At 36.2% G+C, this 16,871-nt stretch overlaps 1 protein-coding gene across 2 annotated transcripts in view; it reads left to right on the plus strand.

Moving 5' to 3' along the window:
- The window catches only part of DSC1 (desmocollin 1), a 38,516-nt gene that overhangs the window by 17,023 nt on the left and 4,622 nt on the right, over window positions 1-16,871 (plus strand). For both annotated transcript variants that reach the window (XM_032309189.1, XM_032309190.1), the window contains 8 exons: window positions 5,095-5,239; window positions 6,402-6,568; window positions 7,006-7,140; window positions 8,513-8,698; window positions 10,283-10,542; window positions 10,626-10,768; window positions 14,664-14,876; window positions 16,380-16,619. In XM_032309189.1, coding sequence (XP_032165080.1) covers window positions 5,095-5,239; window positions 6,402-6,568; window positions 7,006-7,140; window positions 8,513-8,698; window positions 10,283-10,542; window positions 10,626-10,768; window positions 14,664-14,876; window positions 16,380-16,619 — 1,489 coding nt within the window. The remainder of the gene's footprint in view (window positions 1-5,094; window positions 5,240-6,401; window positions 6,569-7,005; window positions 7,141-8,512; window positions 8,699-10,282; window positions 10,543-10,625; window positions 10,769-14,663; window positions 14,877-16,379; window positions 16,620-16,871) is intronic.

Consider the following 16,871-nt stretch of genomic DNA (forward strand, 5'->3'; position numbering starts at 1 on the left):
GATCCCAAGCTCTTGGGATCAAGCCCCACATCAGGCTCCCTGCTCAATGGGGAGCCCACTTCTCCCTCTCCCACTCCCCCCTCCCACTCCCCCTGCTTGTGCACCCTCTCTCTCTTTGTCAAATAAATCTTAAAAGGAAAAAAAAAATAGTTTACATAGATTCTAATAGAAGAGGTATGCTAAGCATCATTGCAAGCATTTTGATCTATCAAGAAACCATATAAAGTTGAAAAATATATAGATCTAGGTATGTGTGCATGTGAATATGTAAATTCTCTGACCTCCCCCTTTTTAAAGATTTTATTTATTTGTCAGAAAGAAAGGTGGGGAGAGCACAAGCAGGGGGAGCGGCAGGTAGAGGGAGCAGCAGACTCCCTTCTGAGCAAAGAGCCTGATGCAGGACTCAATCCCAGGCCCCTGGGATCATGACCTGAGCTGAAGGTGGATGCTTAATCAGCTGAGCCACCCAGTCCCTCTGCCCCTTTTATAGATCCATTATAAGGAGAAAAGATCCAACACTAGTAGTCACTCCTAAGGAGAAATAATAAGCTGCCTGCTCTGTATGCTGCAATGTACATTTATTTCACTTCCTATTCTGCTGATAACACCCTGTTTTTGAATTTTTGAATTCTTCAGCTGCTTCTCACTGGATTGTTGCCAGAGAACAGAAAGAGAGAATAGTTTTATTTATAAAAAGGGGGTGGTTCCAGGCACCTGGCTGGCTCAGTGGGTTAAGCCTCTGCCTTCAGCTCAGGTCATGATCTCAGGGTCCTGGGATCGAGTCCCACATTGGGCTCTCTGCTCAGTGGGGAGCCTGCTTCCTCTGTCTCTGTCTCTCTCTCTCTGCCTGCCCCTCTGCCTACTTGTGATCTCTCTCTGTCAAATAAATAAATAAAATCTTTAAAAAAAAAAAGGGGGGGGGAGTGTGGTGGTTCCTGGCTGGCACAGTCAGTTAAGCGACTGACTCAGGGTGGTGATCTCAGGATCATGAGACCGTGCCCACCTGGGGCTCTGTGCTCTGCACAAAATTGGCTTAAGATTCTCTCTCCCTCTCCTTCTGTCCTTCACCCCTGTGCTGTCTATCTCTAAAATACATAGTAAGTAAATCTTTAAAAAAAAAAAAAAATAAGTTACATTGGTGTGCCAGGCTGGCTCAAGTTGGTAGAGCATGTGACTCTTGATCTTAGGATTGTGAGTTCAAGCCCAATGTTGGATGTAGAGATTACTTTTTTTTAAAAGTTACTTTCCTATTTTTTTAACATCTTTTAAAGGACAAAAGAAATAAAACGGTTTGGAATTTATTCTTAATGTTGGGCTTCTGGATAATTTTTATTTCAGAATTACCCATGTTTCTCTAGTTCCCATTAAATCATAGTTAAGATTGAACTGATATTAAGAAATACCTCTTTCAAATTAGTAAGATTTGTAAAGGGAAGTATAACAGCCAGATATAAACATGATGAAACATGAAATCACTTGAGGCAATGTAGAATGGTAGCCTTCTCTGTCAACATAGAGGTGCAAATTAAAATAATACATCTTTGTTTTTGTATCAAATTGATTTCACTTACTAGCTTTACATTGGAAAGCTTATTACTCTGGAAATTAGTAGATCTTCACTATCTGCCACTTTTTCTTTTAGGCTTGGACGACTCACAATCTTCAAGAATCTGTTTCCTTCTCTGCCTTACAGGCTACTAATAGTTGTCTTATCTACCTCAGAGCTGTTGCAAACATTAAATACACAAATTAAATATTGGTAAAATCAGTATGAAAACCATACAGCTCTTTAAAAAAAAATTAAAAATAATACAAATGCTCTAGGATTTTGTCCTCAAAAACAGGATTTTGATGGGATTTCCCAATTTTTTGCATTTATCTAACCTATATAAATGTTATATATTACTCAATTATTGTTACCTGAAATAATTTGATTTCATTAATTATTGGCACAGGTTGCCACGGGTCTAATTCAATACACATTCTCATTGTGCTCCTACTCTCCCTCTTGCCCCATGTTAGATTGTTTGATCTTGGCTTGTAAGTATTTTTCTGGATGAATCACATCATTATTGCAGTTTCAAGAGTTTGTCTTAAACCATTAAATACATCTAATCTTTCAGGGATGTGTATAAGTCCATTTTATCAAATCTTTTCAAAGAATTCTTGTATAAGTAGAGGATTTTCTTCAATAATTCCAGGCTATTCTATGAAAGAAAGCAGTTACAAACATGTTTCTCTTTGAGTGTTGAGGAGAATCTGTATCTTTGTAAATACACAGGGAAAATTTTTCAGGTTAGTCCCTTTCCCAGAGCCTTGTTATCTTGCAACATACATTTCTTTTTCAGCCACACAGGCGTACCCATTGTCTTTAAATGTATGTTGCTAATCACATTCTGTACCCACTCAGCTTTGGTGCCACTGCTCTCCTCCTACCTTTGCCCTGTCTACACTAGCTGTCTTTCTTCACAAGGTCAAACTCGGGCTCCCACTCCTGTTGGCAACTGTTTCCATCTTCCCAAAGAAAGAAAGAAAGAAAGAAAAAAAGAAAAAGAAAGGAAAAGAAAAGGAAAAAGGGAAAAGAAAAGAAAAGACAACTCAGCAAATTGTAGTGGAAAAGGGCTAAATGAAATGAGATTCTTCAAGCTACAGAAGAATTCAAGGGAGAAACAATATCCTAAAAATGCACAAGAAGTTTAAATAATACTCTTCTAACTCAGCTAAAAATATGACTAATTTTAAAGTATAATGTTCTATATACTTCTTATCGCAATATTCAAGTGTATGATTATTGCTTTCAGTATAAAAGAATGTGAACACTACTGTAAAACCAGTACTATTATTGAGTTTACCTCAATGACTAAATAAGAAAGTATTTAAATTAGTTTCTTTATTACAGGGACATAAATAGATTCTCCTAGGGAGAATGAATCTATGGAAGGTGAGATAATGATATTAACTTGTTGTTAAACATCAGGAAACACTATTATGTCAAACTACAAGTGATTGTATGGTGGGAACTAGATGATCTTCATTTCTGATAAAGAGAAGCACTAGTAAGAAGTTGTGTAATTTCAGCAGGATGGACTTAAGTTAGAGAGGGAGATATTTTAATGCCAATGTGATGAAGTAGAAGAATTCATTACAAGTGATTCTGTGAAGAATGTTTATGATACATTTTTGCAAAGGGCCAATTTTTTTTCTAAGATTTTATTTATTTATTTGACAGAGAGAGATCACAAGTAGGCAGAGAGGCAGGCAGAGAGAGAGAGGAAGGGAAGCAGACTCCCTGCGGAGCAGAGAGCCCAATGCGGGGCTCGAGCCCAGGACCCCGGAATCACGACCTGAGCTGAAGGCAGAGGCTTTAACCCCCTGAGCCACCCAGGTGCCCCACAAAGGGCCAATCTAAAGGGAAGTTTGTCTTTCTGAAAAGGAAAGATGGATGGAATTGAGTGGAAAAATCTATTTATTGAAGAATTACCTACTCAGGCACTGTGTTGGGTGCTTTGGTATGTCATAGGCTTCATCCCTAAGGACAATTGTCATCTTATAGAGACATAAGATAATTTTGTAGTTTTCTGTAGCTAAAAATCTCAAATGGCAGCAGCTTAAACAAAATCTGAGGGGAAAGAAAGAGATGGATAGGAAGGCCGAATAGTGTGACATCCGGACAGGACGGTGGTGAAGAAAACCACAGTGCTGCTGGTGGGGATGGTGAGCTGGAACACTGCTGTATTTCCACTCTGCATTCAGAATTTATTGGGAATAAGATCTAGTGATCAGACTGGTGGAAATCAAAGTATGAGTTTTATAACTGACAAAGTCCACCTGGGGGTTGTTTGGGGAAACACAAATAAGGGAACAGAAAGAACATGGTCATTTCAATACCATCCATCCCAGAGACTGGAGCGGAAGCTTCTTCCTTCCAGATAAACTGTGAAGATGTAATGTTGCCTTTTAACAGGAGCGGGGATTCTGTGGTTACTTTGGTAGATGAAACAGAGATCACTGAAGAATCTAGTTAGGTAATATCAGGATTACAATTGTGCTTTGTGGAAATGACTCTGACTCTGGAGTGCTGCAGATATTGGACAAGGTCAGTTAGGAAAATTGCAGGAAAGTTGGTAGGATAACATGTAGAATACATTTGGAGTCTCATGAGAATGATGGCATTAGGAATAAAAGAGAGATAACGAGCGGAAGAGACACAGAAATGCCAGCATCTCTAGAACTTGGCAACTGACAGATAAGGCTAATGAAAGACAAGGAGGAGGGAGATACCTGGAATTTTAACCGTGGTTCATTTTGGAAGATGGTTACAGTAGGAAAATCAGGAAGATTGACTGGAGAATAACTGACCGGTGAATAATTGACCTGTGAATAATTAATACAGAATCCACCTTGGGCATGTTTATTTGGTGCTGTCAGTAAAGAAAATCTGTTTAACTCAAACACTATTTATTGAACACTTATAATGCATAAACCACATAAGAAGAGTATAGAAATAAACTGATGGTCTTTGAAAGAAAAGGACATTAAGTCCTGGCCTTTGGAACCAGCATATACCATTTTGAGATGGCTTTGGAACCTATATACGATTTTATTGGCACTTTTTTTTACACAAGAAATATGTTTATGATAGAAAAATGAGAACATGCAGGTAACCAGAGAAAAGAATTGATAATTGAATCTCTGAAGATCATTGATATCTATTTATACATGTAGGCAAATCCATAAATAAATGGAATCCTATTTTTTAAATCTCTAATAAAATACTTTTTATTAGCATAACTGGGGGAAATTTATATACAATCTAACAAGCGGAAGGGTATGCGGTTAATTCAGAGAACAGAGTAATTCCATTTAGCTGGAATGCACAGTCCTTGGCGGGAGAACCACATGAACGCTGCACAAGGTTTGAAGCCATATGGCAGCATTGTCTGTGCTAGTGTATCTTCCATCGCCCAAGTTCTTAGTTACATATTCTTTCATGGATGGCTTTTTAAACCTTATGTCTTTTCCCAACTTCTAAACTTAATTTTGTGCATAATGTGTCATTTGCAAACAAGCTGACGGTGCTTGTTTCCCCTTCAGCTCTACGCCTATGCCACAACAGCAGACGGTTATGCCCCGGAGTACCCACTCCCCTTGCTGTTCAAAGTTGAAGACGATAATGATAATGCTCCCTATTTTGAAAACAAAGTGACTATCTTCAGTGTGCCTGAAAATTGTAGAACTGGTAAGTTCACCTCTCAGGAAAAAACTAGATTTTTGCTTTGATTAAAATCCCCAGTAATGTTGTAACACAATTATGCAAAAGCATTTAACAATGCTGGAGTGTCAAAGATATTCTATATAAAACCTTGTAATCTTTGAAGATCATAAATTCTTCAAAGGCAAACCTTTTTGTGCTCATTTTTGCTATGTGTAAGTACAAGGCAGCTAATATGGGAAGTTACCAACTTTGTTAGATTAATCCACGATGCATATATGTGTGTTACAGACAAATGCTATTCCCATTTTCTGTTTTGACCATGTACATAGGCATCACAGACGCATTCATAAAGCAATAAATAATTGGAATCTTTACAAAGTTTCAAAACATTTTCAAAGACCCAGAAATAAATCATCTCATGGAAATGTTTGTCTGACTTATAACAATATATACATACATTTACTTGGCATATTTTCCAAACAAATTTCAAAAATGGCAAACCAGCTTAATGTTATAGACAGCCAAGATTGTGACCTAGGCACGAAGTATCCATTTTATTTTGAAAATAAAAAAGTTACAAGAAATGCCTCCTGAATTCTCTTGTCATTGCCTCTGCATGCATGTTTAACATTGTTCTTTCATAATTCTTGATTTGCTAAAGTAACATTGCTTGTACTCTTCTGGGCTGTAAATCTTGTCCAAATGATACACAGGTTGCTATACAATGTTTGTCTTACATATATTAATTATTATTTGCATATATTAACAATTCAGCAGATTTATTGAAATATCAAGGTATAAATTCTTTGTTATCATATTCAAAGCTGTGCTATTCCTCTCATAACATTATCAAGTTGTCCCATAAAAGATGTGAGACATGCAAAGAAGATCCCATCCAAACATGACCTGTGAGCTGGGGTGGTGGGTTGGAGGGAAGAATTGGAGGACCACGCTAACCAAGGGTGGGGTGAGTGTTTTTAGACATGGGGAATATTAACCCTGTTATCCAGAATACCCACATAATTAAGGGTAGCCTGGGGTTTGGAAGAGCATTTAAGACACTCCACTTGTTTGTAAAATCAATACACTTGTCATTTTGGGGAGAATACGCTACAACCATAACTTGTTTGTAATTCAGTTTTATGACTCTTTTAAGTTGTTGACAATATGGGATTTTTCTGAACAGGAACTTCAGTGGGTCAAGTGACTGCCATAGACCTTGATGAACCAGACACTCTCCATACTCGTCTGAAATACAAAATCTTACAGCAAATCCCAGATCATCCAAAGCATTTCTCCATACATCCGGATACAGGTGTCATCACCACAACTACACCTTTACTGGATAGAGAAGTAATGAACTGATTAATTAATTTTAGAATCACTAAACTATATTTATACTCATAATGAACTCCCAGAGGAGTCTGGCCACCTCCCCAGATTGTTTCCCTACAGCCTGTGTTTGGGCTTCTCTGGATACCTCCTTTGTGTCTAAGGAGATTTGGGGAAAGCACAAGGTATTGGGCAAGTTCTCATGAAGATCATTGACCTGATGTGATGTGTGGATGCAAAATAGCTTTAAATTTTGAAATTTTATGGTAGACATATCTGGTTTCTATTGCACTGACTAGCCAATCTCTTATTCTTATTTATATTTATATATTTTAAAATCATCAAAAAAGAACATAAAATAATGAGAGCCTATTCAATGGCAATGAGAATCACTAGCTATAGGAAATAGATGAGTTCATCAGTGTACCTTTTTCTTTCATTTTTTTTCTTTTTTCCAGCATTGTGATACATACAAGTTAATAATGGAAGTGCGAGACATGGGGGGCCAACCTTTTGGTTTATTTAATACAGGAACAATTACTATTTCACTTGAGGATGAAAATGACAATCCACCATATTTTACAGAAACTTCTGTGAGTATCTCTTTGGATTCATTTACCTAGGTTCTTTCACTTTTTAAAAAAAACACAAGGAATTTGGTAGTTCTGTGAGATTCCATATTTTGGTTTTAAGAGTGACCACTTACAGATAACATGAAAAAAATATGATTTCTGAAAAAATAATTGAAGAACCAGTTTTTTCTAAATGCTAGGAAAAAACTACTCTCTTGGCTATCAAAGGGCTGCTTAGTCCTTGATGTTATTCATGTATTCACCAGTCTCTTGGATGCCAAGTTCTATTGTTGGATGCCTTGGGTTTAAGTTTATTTTATAGAGTGCAGGAAAAGAGGTCCTCTCTCTCTGGTATCCTTTGTACTTCAACTTCCTAAGATGAAAAAGAGACTAGCTTTATATCCTCTGCTTTGCTGGGACAGCACTACATACAGTGTGGACCTCCCATTATCTATATGCAGATTCTCCCAGCATCATGTATGAGGGAACTTTCCCTTAGGAAGTACACAGTACAAGAAATATATATAGGAAGATACTTCCAGGAAATGGCTCTTCTTTCCTGAACTTTTAATAAATAATAATTTTTTCATTAATCTGTACCAGTGTACAAGTTAAAGAAAAGAAAACCTCCAGTGACAGGCACATTCATACAATATTTTATATGAATCCCTACACCTTGTAAAGATATGTTTATCCCATAGTTTAGAGAAAATGAAGTCAGTTAAGTAACTTGCTTACGATCTCATACATATTGACCATGTAAGAGGAAAAACCTGGATTAGAATCAAGATCTATTGTACTCTAATGATTTTTCATCCTTCTATGAATTTATTTTACATTTCTAGAAGATTATGGTTTACTACTTTTTTAAAATCTTTTAATATAATATGCTTCTGTAACTGTGTTTCTTTTTTGGAGGGAAGAGGAAAAAATGTGATTTAATTCCTCAAAAAAGGAAAAACTTTTTCCTTAAAATGTTTGCTAGGGAAATTAAATTGAATTAAAAACAATAATTGGCATAATAACAAGTCATCCCGTAATAATAAGAAATCAGTGTAGGTTATAATTATCTATAAATATTAAAGGCTTACTATGTTGATATAAACAGGGCAATTCAGAATAGATAAAATTCAGAATAGATAAAATCTGAGGGCTTGAGTGATTTCAGAGAAATTTAGAAGTTAAGAGATGAATTTGAAGAATGGGTAAGATTTGAAAAAGCAGTTTAGTAAGGAAAGAAATAATCTATGCATGAATTTTTTAAGTCCTTTCCAATTTATGTTCACACGTTCCTATATCACTTTATTTTCTTTTTCTTTAAATGTAAATTTTAAAGTAGAAAATCATGCTGTTAAAGCTATCAATTTATCATAACAAGAGGCAATTGTTTTAGTATTTTACAGAAGTAGAAGAAAACAGAATTGACGTTGAGATTTTACGAATGGCGGTACATGACCAGGACTTGCCAAACACTCCTCACTCAAAGGCTGTCTACAAGATCCTACAGGGAAATGAAAATGGAAACTTCAAAATTAGCACAGACCCCAATACAAATGAAGCAGTCTTGTGTGTTGTCAAGGTAAACAACAACAAAACAATCAAGCAATACTTTAAAAAATACTAATGTACATTTGGGCATTGATTTCTACATATCTATATCCTATATACTATATATATCTCCATAGTAATTTCTGTAAACATATGACTAGAGAATTGCAACGTAATGCTGAAATGATTTACATTTGTTTACTTAAATTTTTATTATTATTATTATTTTACCCTCATTTTTTTCTTAGAAGATGGGCATTGCAGGCAAAAAACACATTGTTCTATAGATGGAGAAAACCCAGGCAAAGAAATATTGTATTAGTAATCAAATATTGTTCTTAGAAGGAGTCTTAGGCAGCCACTTGATCTTTAATTTTATGGAACACAATAAAGAGAGAAATGGAAGAATCACTCCTGGACATCAAACCTCTTGTCTTTTCAATTGCTTTCATGCTCAGATTATACTTTTACTTCTCTATGCTGTATAACAGACTATTTATTAACTATTTAGCAACCATTGTCATTAATCCTCCTATATTTGAAGTAGCCAGCACATTGGGATTTTAAAAATACAGTTGCAATTAGTACCACCCAGAATGATAAACTAAATCTGGCTCCTTTCTCCCTTCCAGGTTCTAACCAGGGCTGACCCTGCTTAGCTTCTGAAATCAGATGAAATCAGGCATATTCAGGGTGGGATGACTAAAGACACAATTGGTTCCTTTCTGAGTCTTTCTATGCATTGCCTTTCCTAACCTCTAACATATTTTCCCTGATGAATATCTTAGGGAGAGTGGATTTTCTTAAAAGCTACAGACACAAGTTGTACTTTCCTCTTACAATTTTTAGAAAATGCCCCTTCATTATTATGTTGCTTATTCTTTTTCTCACTCTCTTTTTCTTTTTTTTTCCTGGAGTTTTTTGTTTGTTTGTTTGTTTGTTTATCATTTTGCGGGGGTCTAGATTTCTTTCTCTTGCTTTCCTTTTTATGTTATTTTGATGGATTTTAGTCTCTAATTGTTTAACCATTGTTTCAACATTCTTTCTTCTTATTCAGCTCAGGACTGAACACTTTGATTAGGAGCTACATAAACTCAAATATGATAATTTTTTTTAAAAAGCCCTAAAAATAATGTGTTTCCAAAAGATGCTGCTAGATAGTATCACTATAATTTTTACAGATACACTCAGAGTAACTGCTCCATTATAGCCAAATCTCATGTCCCAGTGGTCTAATTATCTTATATACTTCTTATACGCTTTATATACTTCTGTTGTCTCAGTTATCACTATTCTCCCACTAGATAAATTTGGGTTTAGTCACTTATTTTGTATTTCTATTAATATTTAAACTTGTAATGAAAAAAATAAAGTCAGGATCTTCCCGAAGAAAGGTGAGAAGAGAAATTGGTTAAATCATCAATAATTTTGCATTTGATAGCATTTCTCATTATAGGTAGTCAACCATTAGTCTTAAAGTATATTAGCACCTGCTTTTGGTAACTTTTACACACAAAAGTGATATTCTTTTTTGTGCTAAAATTTGGAATCCTAATTATAAGTCTTCTGTATGAAGTATTACAGATTGACTGATTAAAGTATGTTTATTAAACAGCCATTGAACTATGAAGTGAATCGCCAGGTTGTTTTGCAAGTTGGTGTCCTTAATGAAGCACAATTCACTAAAGCAGCAAATTCAAAAACTCCTACTATGTGCACTACAACTGTCACTGTTAAAATTAAAGACAGCGATGAGGGTCCTGAATGCCAACCGCCAGTGAAAGTTATTCAGAGTAAAGATGGCCTCCAAGTTGGACAAGAATTGCAGGGATACAAAGCGTTGGATCCTGATACACGCAGTGGTGAAGGCTTAAGGTAAGGTATTCTTCAAAATGATATGTTTTGAGATTATGTCCAGCCTTTGGCTTGAGCATTTACATTTGATTTTTTAAAATTAGGTATAAGAAGATAGGAGATGAAGATAACTGGTTTGAAATTAATGAACACACTGGTGACTTGAGAACTATAAAAGTACTAGACAGAGAATCAAAATTTGTAAAAAACGACCAATACAACGTTTCTGTGGTTGCAATGGATACAGGTAAGTGCAATTTTGTAGAAATAGAGGACATATTTTTAAGGAAGTCTTGGGGTGAACTTTGTTTACTTTCATATCAAAACTTAATGCAAAACAGATTTGCATAGATTGCTCAATTTGTTGGAGACCACCCAATGTCAGCTCCAGTGCATCAGTAATGAAAACTAGGAGAGGACGAATGGCCAAAGACATGGTGGCATCCTCTAGGATCTCCATTGTTTTCAGGAGTACATACTTAGATAGTTATGGCTTGAGCTTCCTGAAAGGGTTTAGTCCTTCTAAAACAATTGGGTTCAAGGTAGGTCTGTTTGAGCCTTTCTTAATGGACATATCCTATATCCTAAGAAATGGTCAAATAATGACTACATCTTTTGCTCTGGTTTACAATCCTTCTCCAAGGTTAGTTAATTCTAGAACTTATCTAGTGAAGAAATGTCCTTCAAATGTCATAAAGTAGTAATTTCCAAATCCTTCTGAATGTACACTTCTCACAGTAGACAACTTTTGAATGTGGACCATTGCAATGTATCATACCCCAACAGTTTTGTTTGTTTTGCAATGCAAGTACCTGCCTTACTTAAGCTTTGATTGCTAAGGCATCTGCTTCAAAGATCCCTATCTGGAATAAACATTACCAAGCAGACAAGACAGTGATTCAGACCACATCCCAGTAGCCCTACCAGCCCAGGCTCCTTTGTTTTAGAGATCTTGATTTCAGTAACTGACCCCTGGGGCAGCTTGTTTTTTCACTTCCAAGCTCTTTAAATTTCTACTCTTAGGCTTTAAATTCACCACTGAAGACGGGACTCCAGAAACCCTCAACCCCCACTCTTGACCCCAATAAAAGGGGTATCCCAGGCTTGCTTTTTTTCTCCCTGACCCCCACATCCTCTCTGTGTGGCCCCAGAAGTGCCATGTAATTTCCAGGACTTGTAAGTACAGTAAAGCTTTTTTTCCCCCAGAGTTTCCTGATAGTTGGGACACCTTGCAGTCATATAAGAACCACAAAGGCCAGTCTAGCCACAAGATTGGTTATGTGCAGGCTGAGACCCACACACAGCAACCTCCCTATATTTACTAGTATGTTTGTATACATGTGCTAGTAGGTTAACATATGCCTCACAAAAATGCACCAACACTTGAATAGTACTATTTCCATGTGCCAAAAATACTTATGTTTCAATATCTAAAAAAAAACTAAATGTAAGTGTCCTTGTAAATATCATCGCTTAACCACTTGCATACGAACCTCTCTTCCTCTTGATACCTCTCACAGAGACTACATTAAAACTACAGAACTACGTTAAAAGTTCTTTCAATACAGGTAGGAAAAAAAAAACCCACTAAAGAATGCAGAAAACATTAGCTGAGAAATAATGTTGCCACCACTCTAAAACCCTGGATGATTTGCTGCTCCTATAGAAGGAGAAGTGAAAGCAGAGTGGTTCAAGAGCACGATTATGATGTCAAAGAAGGACTTCCGTTTACTCATTTATTTCACAAATGTTAATAGTCTAGTAAGTTCCAAGTACTAGGCAAGTTACTATAGAAATTAGAATTCAGAAGATAAGTCAAATTCTCACATGATATAAATGAAAGGATTACTGTATTCTCATAAGAGGTTCTTAGTATAAGAACTTTCCCCATAAAAGATTGTATGGATATTATAAGTAGAAATCAGTTAAGAGCTGCCCCTCATTTCACAGAAATGAGAAGCTTAGTGATAGGAAAATGAAATATTATTTGAAGAGAAGGAAAATACAGACAATAGAAATAGAAGAAATTAATGTGGTCTTTTGTCGCTAAAAATATAAGGAGATGAAATGCCAAATCTGAACTGTAAGAGTCTATGTCCCAGGCTCATGGATAATCTGCGTGTGCTCACAAAGAAGTAAAGACCCACATGGTGACATCAACATTTTTATTTTCATAAACAAAATGAATATATACTTCCAAAGGGCCAAATATCTTAATAATTACTTATATTTCCAGATGAAAGTTTAGTTTTGGTGCTCATAAATATTTCAGGATGATAACCTAGACATTCTTTTAGCTTTCTTTGAATCCAATTTATTTACTTCTGCTTCTTGTGTCAGTCTTCTTTGCCAAGCAGATTGATTTCCGTGCTATCACTCTAGAAAGCACTGTTTCATGTACGCTCTGCCTAGTATAGCACTGCCCGTCCTGTTTGAAATTCAGGTCACTTAACTGCTTCAGATGAATGACAGTGACATCTTCTGTGATTGTTTCCACTCGTCTGTGTTCAGTTCTTCTCTTAATACCTCTTAAGTCTCCTTTCCCTGGGAATGATAGTTAATTATCCAAGTAATGTACCTTTTCTATAAAAAGGTATTTCACTGCTTCTCATTTATATTATGTTCCTCTAACTAGATTAATTGTGCTAATTAACACATCATCTTTAGTTTGCTGATTTTAAAGTTGTCACTTGTATTCAAATTTATCTACAAATTTCTGGCAGTATCAAATGTTTATATTCTATTGCAGATTTCTTATTAGAAGAGCTGTTAAAAAAAGAAAAAAGAAAGAAGAGCTGTAGCTCTCTTTTATTTTTAGATATTATAAAATTTGTTTAGATAGAATAATTTTGGAAAATATATATGCAACAGTGGCCTTTTATGAAGTAATTAATTTAAAAATAATTTTTAATAAGTTAAATAAGCAAATAATCACTGAAATATACTATAAGATATGGCTTAAGTGTTATTTCAAAGTAAAAATGGATTATATTTGCATATGATTTATAGTGGTCTTTATGATAAATGCTGAATTTATCTAATGCTTCAAATTTAGAAGCAAAAAACGAGAAACGATCAATTTTTCTGTTTATTTCAATTTTGAGAGCTTACGATTTATTGTAGTTTATTATCTTATCACAAATGGGAAAATCTAGACATGTTTTTTGAACTTCATTATCTCTTAAACACAAATCATCAGTAATATTTTCATTAAAAATATTGAGACAAGGTGAAATGCTTTAAGCCAATAACAGTGGCCATCTGGAGATGAGTAATAGCTCCTATGGTCAAAAGCATATTTATTGAATTAGGGGAAAGGTGCAAACTTATTTTATGGTTTACTCAACAAAGTTTTTTGGAAAGTATAAAACAGTAATTGCATTATGTTCAAGGTGTTACTATGAAGTTATAAGTTAGCCAAGAAATGCTAGGCAGAGCATTAGGTTCTCAAGACGAATACAACTTAGCTCTGAGGATGATCATGTTTACAGTTCAGCCAGTGAATCAATGATGAGCAAAGTGTTCTGAGAAATCAAAGGAGAATATCGCTGCCACTGTCTAGAAAAGTCACGGCAAGTTTCAAGAGGAGGAGATATCTGAGCGGATTCTTGGAAGATAACAAAGTATGATCAGGCAAAGAGAAAGAGAAAAGTATTCCCAGAAGTGGCGACAGAATGTACCAAAGCAGACAGGGAAGGGTGCACCCAGTGGGTTTGATGAGAAGCTTTACAAAGTTTGGGAAAAGAGTATGTGAGGAAATGAGTCAGAAGAGGAAGTCAAGGAAGTAACTGATGACCTAAAGTGAAGTCTTTGTATATGCAAGATGAACAAATGGCTCTTCACAAAGTAAGCTGTAAGGAATCAATTTTATTTTCAGGTGGCTCTTCTGTAGTGACATTGCTCATCATGTCATACCTTTTCATTTTAAAAAGCACCTCAAGATAACATCTGATAGAGCCATCAAGCTTCAAGGAAGAGTGACATGTCACTATTTTGTATTTGTAGCAGTGGTATTTGGGATCCCAAAGTGTGTGAATTCAAGTTCAGACAGCCACTAGAAAGCAGATGTCAGCGGTGTGTCACAGAGATGCCAAAAATAAGTTTTTAAGCAAAGAAATATCCTATTTTTTAATTTTTCATAGATGGCAGATCTTGCACGGGAACATTAGTGGTTCTTTTGGAAGACTTTAATGATCACCCACCACAAATTGATAAGGAAGTGACAATTTGTCAGCATGACAAGGATTACGCTGTGCTGGAACCTGTAGATGCTGATGGACCTGAGAATGGTCCACCTTTTCAATTCTTTCTGGATAATTCTGCCAACAAACTTTGGAATTTAGAAACAAAAGATGGTATGTAATTATGCTAAATCTTCTCATTGGTAGGAACTTAAGATGACTGATGGTTTTGACATTCACCTTAAGTTCATTATGACAAATAAACATTTATTTTAGGAAATTATTTTATTGATCCCCCCAAAAGGATAATACCTTGCTTTTAATTTTTTTTTTTTTTTAAACTTCTCATTAGCTTTTATTGCACCTCCTTCCACATGGCTTCAAGCTACCAGGACACCAGCCCTCTTCCTCACTACACACACACTCAGACAATAGAAATAGAAGAAATTAACGTGGTCTTTTGTCGCTAAAAATATATGGAAATGAAATGCCAAATCTGAACTGTTAAGAGTCTATGTCTATTCTCTGATCTTCCCCTGAAGAATCTGGCCTTCATGATGACAGGCTGTTTGGGGAGCTTTCCCTTCCCCCAAAACTTTGCAGTAGGCGGGGCACAGCACATCAGTGATAGGAACAACTCCAGTCTTGTTTTTGGCAGCATTTACCGGTGTCGGCTCACTGACCAAGGTCCATAGTTTGTCAAGGTCGACAGCTGGGCAGAGGCTCCAGTTCCCGTCTAAGGAGTAATGCCTCACACTAACTTTTTTAAAGTGACCTGAGTCATATTTGTCAAAGTTGGTAGGGTGGTGACGCCTGCTGCCCATGTCCCCCTGGCTTCCTGGGTGAATCCGGTGCTAGTCCATGTGGCTATGGCTGTGGCTCCCGTGGCCCCAAAGTTTCTGGGTCTTTCTCAGTCTGAATGGGGTGTTGGCAGCCCAGAGAAAAGAGCAAAAGTATGTTTATAAAGCAATAGATAATATATTTAGTCTCTAGTTCCAAATATCTTTTAAGAGAACACATCAATCCGTTTTAATATAGTATTTGAGTAATGTTAAGTATAGATTAGTCTAATATAAATATAGAGCAATAATAATTCATTTTTCTGGTTTTTCAAGAAATCAGAATCATTTTTAAGAAATAAAAAGCAGGAGCTGGGGGGCGGCGCCTGGGTGGCTCAGTGGGTTAATCATCTGCCTTCAGCTCAGGTCATGGTCCCAGGGTCCTGAGATCCAGTCCTGCATCCAGCTCCCTGCTCAGTGGGAAGCCGGCTTCTCCCTCTCCCACTCCCTCTGCTGTGTTCCCTCTCTCGCTGTGTCTCATTCTGTCAAATAAATAAATAAAACCTTAAAAAAAAAAAAAAAGAAACGAAGAAATAAAAAGTGGGGTGAGTCACCTGGGTGACTCAGTAGGTTAAGTGTAGGTGGGGCTTTTGATTTCAGTTCAGATCATGTGTGCTGGACATGGAGTCAGCTTAGGATTCTCTCTCCCTCTCTCTCTGCCCCTCCTCTCTCTGTCTCTCCCTCTCAAAAAAAAAAAAAAAAAAAAAAAAAAAGAACCACTGGAGTTTTTCCTTAAGCTAAATTCTGCACCTTTTTTCCCCCAGCCTACCCCAAGCATATCAAGTAAGATTAATATTGCAACTGAAAAGTTTCAACATATATTCCTTTTTTGCTCTAGGTAAAACTGCCATTCTCCGTCAGCGGCAAATTCTTGATTATAACTATTATACTGTGCCTCTCATAATAAAAGATAGGCATGGCTTAAATGCAAAACACATGTTAACAGTGAGAGTATGTGACTGTACAACGCCATCAGACTGTAAAATGAATATAAAAAATGTGAGAGATGTTAAGCCAAATGTAATACTTGGAAGATGGGCTATTCTTGCCATGGTGTTGGGTTCTGCATTGCTGTTATGTAAGTATAATTATCTAGAATGTGTTAGTTGAAGGCTTATCTAATATTTAAAAATATATATGGTGGTTCTTTATTTAACGACCTTTTATAGCCTTTGGTAAATGTGTCCTTTTAAAAATCTTGTGTGTACTATATGACTGGGGGTTTTGATACAAAAGAAACATATCAGTAAGAGCAGGTTAAATTTAAACTAATTTTCAGAGCTGTACCCTTAGTTCTTCCAAGAACAAGGTATGAGACCCAGGATAGATC

The sequence above is a fragment of the Mustela erminea genome, chromosome 13, assembly GCF_009829155.1.
Source record: "Mustela erminea isolate mMusErm1 chromosome 13, mMusErm1.Pri, whole genome shotgun sequence".
Classification (NCBI taxonomy): domain Eukaryota; kingdom Metazoa; phylum Chordata; class Mammalia; order Carnivora; family Mustelidae; genus Mustela; species Mustela erminea.